Source organism: Pseudomyrmex gracilis, unplaced genomic scaffold, assembly GCF_002006095.1.
Source record: "Pseudomyrmex gracilis isolate BER0280 unplaced genomic scaffold, ASM200609v1 scaffold_2267, whole genome shotgun sequence".
Lineage (NCBI taxonomy): Eukaryota > Metazoa > Arthropoda > Insecta > Hymenoptera > Formicidae > Pseudomyrmex > Pseudomyrmex gracilis.
This window is the reverse complement of record NW_018022851.1, coordinates 1,743-13,807: the sequence shown is the minus strand read 5'-3', so window position 1 is coordinate 13,807 and position 12,065 is coordinate 1,743. Positions and strand designations below refer to the sequence as shown.

General features: G+C 35.3%; 1 protein-coding gene across 1 annotated transcript; it reads right to left on the bottom strand.

Moving 5' to 3' along the window:
- Positions 1 to 9,475: 9,475 nt before the first annotated feature.
- LOC109862720 lies at positions 9,476 to 12,002 on the bottom strand. Its single transcript, XM_020442839.1, has 2 exons — positions 10,191 to 12,002; positions 9,476 to 10,078 (listed from the first exon to the last, which is right to left on the bottom strand). Exons 1-2 carry the CDS (start codon positions 12,000 to 12,002, stop codon positions 9,476 to 9,478), a joined length of 2,415 nt encoding a protein of 804 aa, XP_020298428.1.
- Positions 12,003 to 12,065: the final 63 nt, after the last annotated feature.

Genomic DNA, 12,065 nt, shown 5'->3' with positions numbered 1-12,065 from the left:
AAATTTATGGACAACAGCCCTTTTAAGGGCTATAAGATGTACAAAATCCGATCGTGCAACCTCCTCGCGGTGTACATCGGGTGACGCTAATGCCGACGGTCTCGCTTTCGTTTCAGGAACAAATGTTTATTTTATGAGTACAGTGAGAATGCAAGGTCATAGAATTATTTTATTTAATTCCATAAATTTAGGAAATCTTTGGTCATGAATGATTGACATTTTAATCACCGTGATAGGCTTATGGAGCTATGGGGATATAGGGTTATGGGATTATAGGGTTAATGGGTCATGGGGTTCAATAGCATGGGTTTTCAATAGCATTGGTTTTTGTGGCTTGAATCAAAAGATTATATATGGGTTTCGAGCTCAGATTATGGCGGAACTCCGACCCGATGGGGTTTAATGGACCTCGGATTCGGATTCAGCGACCCCAAAAACATATAATAAACATGGTCTGATCCCCANGCCAAAGAAATTTTTTTTTTTTGTGTGGCTGTGTTATTAGTATTTATTAGTATATTTATTATATATTTTGATGTAGTATATAAATGTATATTTTTTATGTCATACGATAATAAAAATGATTGTTTTTTTCTACAAAATAATACTTATTTTATTTCAATCTGTCAACTTCATATAATATAACTGCTACTGAATGGTAAGTTTCCACAGTTCTTTAATACAGTGCTTCCTCCGTAATTTTTGTAATCCGGGGGTAAGAATTTCACGAAATAAATTAAGAGAGGTGTCCCACTATTTAGTTAGAGACGGAGCTGTGTTAAGTATGACTAGTGTTGCGCGACAGTAGTAAGGAGGGAGTAGAAAGGAGTGGGGCATCATTATACGTATCCTACCAAGTCAATGCTAAGCAGAAGTAGGAGAACAACTTCCCCTCTAAATAAGGAGAAACTAAAAATTACAGAGTGAAAAATAAGAGAGGGAGTACTGTAGTCATATTGTACAAAAATTCATATACAAGATGTGATCAAAAAGTAAGGTGACTCTTTGAATTTTGCGCGCTCTGTACACTCTAATTTCAAAATTTTTTGTTGTTGTGTTGGTACACTCGTCACGATCATATGTTCACAGTTTTAACTATATAGCATGTGTTGTTTTTATGTGAGAGGCATAAAGGTTAGACTCATGTTTGCGTGCTCGGCGAGTTTTTGCTGTTGAAAATAATAGAGCAGAGAGTTTGTAATAATTTTTGTGTAAAAAATGGTATTAAGTGTACACAAACTCTTGAAATGTTGACAATGGCGTACGGAGAGTCAACTTTAAGCAAAAAAAATGTTTATAAATGGTATAAGTTATTTCAAGAGGGCCGAGAAAATGTTAATAATGAACCTCGCTCTGGACGCCCCAGCACGTCAAAAATCGACGTAAATGTTCAGAAAGTGAAAGAAATTGTGTTGAAAAGTCGTCGAATCACGATTAAAGAAGTAGCTGATGATCTTAACATATCGGTAGGCTCATGCCAATCAATTTTAACGGATGGTTTGAAAAAAAAAACTGCCGAAAGTGTGGAAAGAAAATTCATGGATTTTGCACCATGATAATGCACCTGCGCACACGTCGTTACTAGTGAGTAGGTTTTTGGCCACAAACAATACTACCATCCCTGCGACTTTTTCCTTTTCCCAAAATTGAAGAGGCCCACTGCTTTTCCAGAGGAAAGCACGAAGATTTGCGACGATTGAGGAGACTAAGACTGCATCGCTGGAGGAGCTCAAGGCAATATCCAAAAGTGCATTTCAGAAGTGTTTTGACGACTAGAAAAAGCGCTGGCACAAGTGCATTGTATCAGAGAGGGATCATTTTGAAGGGGATAACAATTTTGAATAAATAAATGAATATTGTTTTATAAAAATAAAAAGTCACCTTATTTTTTGATCACACTTTGTAGTGTAAAAATGATAATTGTACTATAACAAACTTATAATAAACAAACCTAAAAACTTTTACAGATTTGTAGAAGATTCCAACTTTTTAGTAATACTCCCATAAAAGCCTTCTACTAAATTATTTGTACTATTAGAGCATCCGTAAACCGATACTTTTGGCGCAATTGGTAACCAAGTATTTTCAATATATAAAATAAAGTCGGTAATATTTGAATATTCAGTTTTTATATTATCTGACAATTTCTGCATTATATTTAACGATTCTTGAAACAAGTTACTTAGTGTCAAAGCCATTGGTTTTGTCATAGACAATATATCATTGGGTGCATTATTCGAACCTAAACGATTCCATTTTCTAACCGGAGCCTATAAAATTGGAACACATTTAATAAGAAATAATATGTATTATTCTGGATGCGTTTTATCTTTTTATTTGCATAATAAGTCTTTGAGATTCCAGTTGATAAGTAGTTTTTTTAAAACAAATAAACTAATTAAGATTATTAAGCAATTGATAATAAAAATTCTCTTTGACAAAATTACACAGTTATTTGCATTTTACATAATAATCTAATCAATTTCTTTATAGTAATATAATATAGAATAAAACAAGATTAATAAATAAATTACAACTCAGAAAAACTTAAAAGCTCTAGTTTTATGTTCATCCTTTCAGCTAAAGAAGTTTCAACTTTGAGGTGTTTCTAAGTAATATAACGTTTATTTAGCATATTACATTTTATTACATTTATAATTTATGTATCAAGAGTTGGCACCGAATTTAAAAAAATGAGGAAAGAGAAAGCTAGTAAGGGTTCAGACACTGATGTTAGTGTGTTGTTTAATGATATAATTTATTTAAGATTGCAACGTTTTGACCTAGAGATGAGGTCGAGAAGAGATAAGGTCATTTGCAAGGAAACTAAAAAGAATAGCAAAGATTCAAATAAATGACTAAGAAAATAAGACAATAAAACAATAAGGTTAAAAACAGAAATACAGTTTGTTAATTACAATAATGATGTTTTTACAAAACGCAAAAAAGTTAGTAAAAGCCAAGGTTGTGGCACGAGTGCAGTCAAAGTTCGATTATTTTCACAAAGACCAAATATTGAAAAATAATGCAACTTATTAACTGGATAGTAAAAAAATTTAATAAATTAAAACTAAATAGAAAATGAATGTGATTAGTCATTTTACACTACGTTGAATAACTGTAAGTGTGCACAATAAAAGTGTGACTGTACGGATATTGAACAGAGTAACATTACAGTTGGATTTGTATGTAATCAAATCTTTCTCATATTTAAGAATCTTTTAACTCAAAAATCATTCTACTCGTGCAATCACAGTTTTGAAAGTGTACAGTTAAAGTTATCCAACGTAGTGTTATGTGATTAATCACATTTATCCATCAGATTTTTAGTTTTGTATTATTATTTATTTAGATAAGCTACATTATTTTTCCATATTTGACCTCTTTGAAAATATCCCAACTTTGTTCTAATATTTTTCTTTTATTGTCACAATCTTATCTTTAACACTTAAACCTTTTTTGTGCTTTGTAAAAACATNATTATTGTAAGTAACAAAATCTCTTACTGTTTTTACTTATAGTTTTTGTCTTGTTTTCTTAGTTATTTATTTGTGCTATTTTTAATAGTTTTCTTGAAAATATTTTTCTAAAAGTAGAAACGTTGCAATTTTGAATACATTATATCATTAAACAATACAATAACATCAGTATCTACAAACTTATTGACTTTTTTCAGTTTTTATACTTTATATTTGACTAAAATAATCAATTAAGCAAAAAGTAAATCATATTGTACTAGCTTGTTTTAGAATGTGTTTATGCTAAATTAATTGGCATACCTAAATTTTATTTTTTTATTAATACTAAACACACAAGATATGCCAAATTTAATACTAAGAATCTAGGTAAATATTTTTATGCATGTTTTGTAAAAAATATTTATTTCAAATAGTTCTGTATATTTTATTTCAACACTAATAGTAACAGTATTTTATCTAAATAGAAGTTATCTGTGATTAGCTAACATTTCTTATTTATATTTATTTAAAGTTTAGTTTTTTAGTAATATTTCGACAGAATAGCAATTTTATAATACGTATATAGAACTAAAAATGAATTATTGCACTGCAACAAAACTGTATATCAAAATATATATATACATTAAATATTTATTGTTATTTTAATGATTGTAAAAAGATTATAAAAATTTTAGATATCTTATGTTTTATATATGTTTATATATTATATGTATATTGTTTTATATATTATATGTATTATTATAATAGTTAAAGATGTAAACTTTTAGCAAAGAATCCCGTACACATTTTATAGGAAATTAGTTTTGATTAGATAGCTTTATATTTTGTAGCTCCTATTAGTTAAGCTGAAAAGTTCTCGTGAGCACACAGTTTCAAATACCTTACTGTTACTTTAAAATCTTTAGAAAATCATAGATTAAAGACTTTTTCTTTCTGAGAATGTTTTATCAAATTCAGGTAAGTTGAAAAATACCAAACTTTTAAGCAAATTGACCGAAAGTCACTTTCCATAATAAAATGCACAATCATTAACATATTGTAAAAATATTTTACAATACTTAATACACACTTTTTCTCACTAAATAATTGCATTCCTCAATCTTTTGTCGCTCACGTTTCACAAAATGTACACACGACTATTTATATGAAAACAAATCACTATTTGCAAAACGTCAATAACTAAATATCAACAAATGCAACCATATAAAAAAATGCATAACAACAAGAAGTAAAATAAAATTATACAATAGCATATGCAATACTTAGAACAAAATAATTATTATAATTATTATTATACCTGTGAATAATGAAACCAACAACCATGAATGGAAGCTGTTGAAAATTGTTGACTTATAGCTAAAATAGCTGCTTTTTCGTAATCTGCCATAATAAATTGTAGATTAAGTTTCAAGTCAGGAGCAAGTGAAGTGATTTTATCCCACATTGCTTTATAGAGAGACGCAGATCGTGTTTCACACAACACAAAAATTGTTGCTATACCCTAATAAATAAAACAATTGTTTCACATGTTACGTCCTGGGGACTCCACGGGACCATTTTTCTTGCAACGTGACGCGCCGACATACAATAAATTCCTTTTTTTCTCAAGAAATAACACAAACGGACTCGGACTTCGACGCGATAGACGCGCAAATAGAAATCGTGTCGACGCCCGAAAACAATAAACCGAGCCTAGCAACGATCTTAAAAATTCCTTCGTAGACGATAGCGAACAGAAACTTTTATTATTGTATAAACATCCCGTACGAGCCCCCAATTTTACGCAGTTCTGTTACGTCCTGGCCCACGGTTACGGTCGGTCTATGGTGGAGTGACAGAGAGCTGTCGTTTCTCTGTCTATCTCCGCACAGCACGTTGGCGATCCCGCTGCAACGGAGTCGAGCAAGTTTGCTTACGTTCGTCGACAGGTCAACGGCGTACGCCGATCTTACTCTGTCTTACGAACACTTACTCGTTGGTCTCTTTTCAAGTCTGGAGAATTAACTCCACGGACTAAGGACGAGACCGTGCGATCAATTGAGGATGTGGAATGATGAGAGGTCGTCTTAATTAAATGGAGAAATTATGCTACGTATAATATTAATTTATTCATTTTATGGTATTACAATTTTAGGTGTGTGTTCGTGTAGATGAATGTGGTATCGCGAATTTTACATTTAAACGGAGGGTCATCGCTCGGAGGCTAGAGAGGGAGAATACATGTATATGCGTGTATGAGTGACGCGATACGTGTGAGGGGCCTCCGGCGGTGTTTTACAGGTGTAATTGTGTCGGTAGCATGTTGAAGATGACGATTCGTGGTATGAAACTACCTCCTATTCGCCTGTAACCCCCNATCCTCCCGCAGAAAATCCCGCGGATCTACAGTCCGCGTCGACTCTTCCACCTCCCCCTCGCTCTCCTTCCCCTGAACCATCTACGTCCAGAGACGAACCTGTAGATGATGGATCCTCCGACTCAACCCGCTCAACCACTCCTCCGCTCGATCCTAAATTTCAACATTTCCTCCGATTAGCCTCCACCTATAAAAAAACGAATCCGGAAAGAATCCCCTTTGTCCTTGACCCTCTAACAACAGATCTTTCCGAAATCTTCCGGATAATAACCACCACTCCAGCTAGAAAACTCGTTCCAGTCAAGTTTCCCTACATAGATGATATCCGCTTAGTTCCCGTCCACCATTTCTACACAATGTTCCCTCCAAGTTCCGCAAAAATCCAGGAAATTATAGAAATCGACCTTGAATAATTTCTATCACGAATCGGCATCTTCAACATGCTACCGACACAATTACACCTGTAAAACACCGCCGGAGGCCCCTCACACGTATCGCGTCACTCATACACGCATATACATGTATTCTCCCTCTCTAGCCTCCGAGCGATGACCCTCCGTTTAAATGTAAAATTCGCGATACCACATTCATCTACACGAACACACACCTAAAATTGTAATACCATAAAATGAATAAATTAATATTATACGTAGCATAATTTCTCCATTTATTTAAGACGACCTCTCATCATTCCACATCCTCAATTGATCGCACGGTCTCGTCCTTAGTCCGTGGAGTTAATTCCCCAGACTTGAAAAGAGACCAACCAGTGAGTGTTTGTAAGACAGAGTAAGATCGGCGTACGCCGTTGACCTGTCGACGAACGTAAGCAAACTCGCTCGACTCCGTTGCAGCGGGATCGCCAACGTGCTGTGCGGAGATAGACAGAGAAACGACAGCTCTCTGTCACTCCACCATAGCCCGACCGTAACCGTGGGCCAGGACATAACACACAAAACTTTGTATTTCTGTAGTATGAATTATAATAAAAAAAGAAATGATATTACCATATCTGCATAACGAACATGTACACTATACAACTGAGTAATGTTTGACTTTCTTGGTACAACCTAGGAAACACAAAACCACATACGTAATTTTTATAATAATATAATGATTTAATGATCAACACTTACATATATAAAAAATACGCAAAATATTTTGACTCTAACTGAAGTCTTCTTCAGTCGCAATTAACATATCAATAATATAAGAAATATAAAAAATACGCAATATACATTATGTCAAGATATAAACGAAGTCAATGTTTAAAAGCAACGTAGAAGGTTGGTCGTTAATATTAAACATGGTGTAAATACCTTGGAGATGACATTTTAAAAGAATAATAAAGTAAAGTATTCAATCACCGTTACACATAAAGCAAAATTTAAAATAAACTTACTATGACGCAAGATAGTCAAACTTTGAAAGGAAAGATAAGAGGCACGAAAAACATATAGGAGTTCTCCCACTCATAGTGGATGTTTTTCACAGTGAGAAACATTCAAAACATTGAAGTAGGAAGTGTCAAGTAATTCTAAGTCGTTAACAGAATTTAAGATCATTTCTGGAATTAGCCTTTTATAATAATGATGTTCATGATCTAGAATCTGGACATTGTTCCAATCAAAAGAATGATTAAGATCTGTTCTGTGTTTTGAAATTACTGACAGTTGAGAAAAGGAACGTTTTACAGTCTTATGACTGATTTCAAATAAAAAAAATTCAAAAAATACTTACAGAAAAAGTCCCATCTACAAATATTTCACATCCTTCAGATAACAGGCTTAATAATATCGCTGCTAAAAATAAGTGCAATTTTATTATCATCCGATACTGCACAACCTTTGTAAATACTGCGTGTAGGTTCGTATGTTTCTAACATATCGTGTAAAAATCGTAAATCATTGAGAACAGCTGGACAAGATATGATCCTTTGGCGGCTAAGTACAGATTTTATGCAGCTGTATGAAATATGTGCTGCAAATGTTGGGTTACTGCGACAAACTATCAAATATTTCTCTCAAAGGTTTTGTTGTTTCTTGGGTTAAACGTGTCATTAGCTTTTTCATATTAAAAATCTAAACAATATACTGCTCTTCGGTATGGTTATGTTCATGTTCCACAATATAAGATTCCTCGACTTTTTGTAAAAGTCCAGAGCAGTTTGCAGTTTTGCGTTTAGAGCAACAATATAAATATAAATATTTATTATCTATATTATATGTGTAATTATTATAGACAAATAATTTAGATTCAGGTTGTTTTCCTTCTATAATCTCCATCTAGAANTATAACAGATATTAGCATTTTTGTCACATAAAATAAGATAATTACATATGTAATAATAATTTTACGTAGAAATTTATTAGATATTTGTAAGTTATTATATGTAGGAATATTTAGCAAAGAAGTGTATAATAAAGAAATACATACATGATATAAAATTTAAAGTATGACTTCACAATGAGGCGATATATTTCTATGTTAAGTTGTTACAAAAAAATTAGTACTGGGTGTCTCACGCCGACTGACTACCGCGGCGAAACGTTTCGTCGAAGAAACCTTCGACGAGTCTTTTGAAAAATCTCTTCTTTTCTCGGCTTGTTAGCCGTTGATCGCAAGTGAAAACAATAATAAGTATATAACAATATACAGAGAAGGTTTGAACGCTGCTTAAAAGTCACACACACAAATAATAATATTTGTTGCTTGTCAAAACGACCGCTGTCTCGATAACAAACATAGTCAACGGTTTAACTCTTTCCGTTTGAGTCAATTTACGCAAATACGCTTGATACAAGTATATACATATATATTTTATTCCTACATGCGGTTATCCTGAAGCGCAAATCTGACCTCAGATTTTCTCTTAATTGTCGGAATCTTCTATGATGTCAGCTGTTTTGATCCATGGCTTTATATGATCGCTAGACGTAGATGTTTCAAATGGTCCCTCTTGATTGCCTACTTTTCTAACAATGTATCTATCATTACGCAATAATCTTATCACTTGATAAGGACCTAAATACTTGGAAGCACATTTCAAGCCCGGACCCAACTGCGTTCTCTTAATAGCCACGCATAACATAGTCGTCGATCTTGCCTTCGTTTACCAACGCGCAAATACTTTGTAACTTAGCATCCTCTCTTTGTGCCTTTCGTATTCTCGGGACTAAGCTGTCGTCCGATTCGTGTATTAACATGCTTTTGGGAAGCGGATAACGACTCAACGCGTCTACGTGCATCATGTTTTTGCCAGGACGGTGCACGATAACATATTTGAATTCTTCGAATAATAAAACTCATCTGGCTACACGGACGCATAAATCTTTTTAGCTCATAGTCAACGCGAATGCTCGGCAATCGGTAACAATAGTAAAATTGATGCCTAGTAAATACACGCAAAATTTTCGTAACGCTTTCACGATAGCCAAAGCTTCCAGCTCATAACTCGTGTATTTNATTTCCGCGTCGGTGGTCTTTCCGCTCGCAAAATATACCGGATGCATTAAATTATCATAATTAGATTTTTGCAATAATATGGCACCGTAACCGTACATGGAGGCATCTGTATGCAATTCTGTGTCAACTTTATAATTATACAACTGCAACACTGGCTTACTACTCAATACAAATTTTATAATCGACTCAAAGCTTCTTTTTCTTTCTCTCGAAAAATAAATTNGGTGTTCGTCTTTAATAAGTCGCTCAGCGATCTTGCGATCAAAGCGTAGTCTCTAATAAATTTTCTAAAATATCCCGTCAATCCTAAAAAACTTTGCAGCTGTTTAATATTTTTCGGCTCTGGAAATTTTATTACCGCGTCAGTTTTATGTTCCGAAGGGCGCACTGTGCCATTTTTGACTACATGACCGAGAAACTCGACTTTAGTCACTAAAAATTTGCATTTATTCCAATTAATATCAACCTTTTTCGCTACTTGCAATGCTTTTTGAAGACTCGCAATCGCATCTTCGACGCTCTTGGATGGAATAATTAGATCGTCCATATATGTTAAAATTAAACCGTTTTTAATTACATTATCAAAAGCGGCATTAATAAATTTTTGGAATATCGCCGGTGAATTACACAGTTCGAAAGGTGTATAGCGAAATTTGTACTGTCCATCCGGGATCACGAACGATGTATATTTTCTACTTTTTTTTTCTACCGGAACATGAAAAAATCCATTTTTCAAGTCGATAGTGCTAAACACGATAGCTCCCTGCAGCGCATCCAGCTGATCATCAATTAGAAGAAGCGGATATCGATCTTTTATAATTTTTTTGTTTAACTGTCGGTAATCGATACATAATCTAGTTCCTCTTGTTTTTTTTTTTAACTAATACTACGGGGCTTGCATAATCCGATAGAGACGATCGAATAATGCCCTTTTCCAGCCACTCGGTTATATGCGTGTTTACCTCTTTTTTTTCCGTCGGCGACAGACGTCTGGGTCTCTGATAAACGGGTCCTTTATCATTCAAAATTATATTTAGTTCGACATCTATCTCGCGTGCCTTTTCTGGTTTGTAATTATTAATTAATTCCTCAATGATGCCTCGATGTTCGGTTGACACGTGCGTCAAATCTACAACGTCGCTTGTCTCGATGCAATCTATTTTTAATATCTCGTGAATATCGGTTGAAGACTCGATTCTCGAACGCGGTTTACGAATTATGATATCTTCTTTTTTAATATGCAATTTTATACCATCGATAAAGTCAGTTTCTATAAGCAGAGAATGTCGCATCAGGCCATTCGGCACTACCGCTATATTTATTGAGAAATTCTCATTGTCAATTTCTATCTTTGCTTCGAACGAGCCTAGCGTTTTATATTCATCCAAACCGATACCACGAAACACCATGCTCGGAGATGTTAAATCAGGAGATTCTAATTTCAAATACTGATCCGCACGCATCAATGATAAATCACTTCCCGTATTTATTAAAGCTACGATATTTTTGTCTCCGATTTTTACATTTTTATAATACTTGCCGCGACTCGACTCTGACACATCACACGCATCTTTAATTCGACTATTTTGTTTTTGACATTTCGCAGCAATATGCCCAAACTCCTTGCAATTGTAACATTTTATACCTCTAGATTTCGAAGGACAGTCCGCCGCATAATGTCCCTGTATACTGCAATTGTGGCACCGTCTCCCGCTCGCCGTCGCATCTCCACTTTTCCTCTCATTACCTCCCTGCGCCCGTTGTTCCTTTCTGCCTGCACGAACAGGTTGAACTCCTTCCGCACGCAGCGCCACTCCTTCGAACGATTCCGTCAATGCAGTCAACGTTCTGATGCGCTGAATTCGGGCTTGATTCCGCAGCACTGGATCAAGAATTCCTTCGATTCCGTAGTCAACAATCTCGGACTCTTCAATTCTCAGTCGGTTGCCCAGTATCACCTTTTCGTGAATATATTCGCCGAATGTCTCGTCTCTCCGCCAAACGCGCCGCTCGAACTGCCAGCGCAGCTTTACTCGGTTCGACTCGTGATAAAACATTTTTCTCAATTCGGCCAAGAGCTCATCGGTCGTCATTTCCGTAAAATCAGGATTGGAGTAAAACCACTCTTGAGCTTTTCCTCTCAAACGAGATCCAATTAAAATCTTTGCCAATTCGTCAGTCAGCGTATATGCGTCGCGAAGCGATCTAACTCGTTTTTCCCATGCCTCATAAGTCTCATTATTGCCCTCAAAATAACTAAGTAAGTCGGCGATTGCAGTAACATTGATTCGCGTCGGACACTCACGCGAAATCAACGAGCTTCCAGAAGCTGCAAGTTCGCTTCTGCTGTTACTTCTATTCTGCATCAACTGCAAAAATTTGATCTCTCGACGGGCCAACAGAAGCTCACGTTCTGCTATCTCCTTCTCCCGTCGGCATAATTCGACCTCTCTCCGAAGACACCTCAATTCATTGTCGTCACTCTCAATTTTTTCGCCTCGTCTTACTTCTTCGCTAATACGCCTCTCGTTTACGCCGTCAATCTGTCTCTCTTCTCTACGCGTCATCCACTCACTCGACGGGTCGTGGCTCATTACTCTCGCCACCAACTCCGCTTTTGAGCCCGTTGTCGGAAGACTTATCTCCCGCAACGCCTTTTTTAACTCAACGACTGTGAGGTCACTTGGATTTCTTTCCGTCATTCTTAATAATAATGCGTTGTCTCCGAACGGCAACTCGCGCTCAAGCGTACAGAGATTACCGCT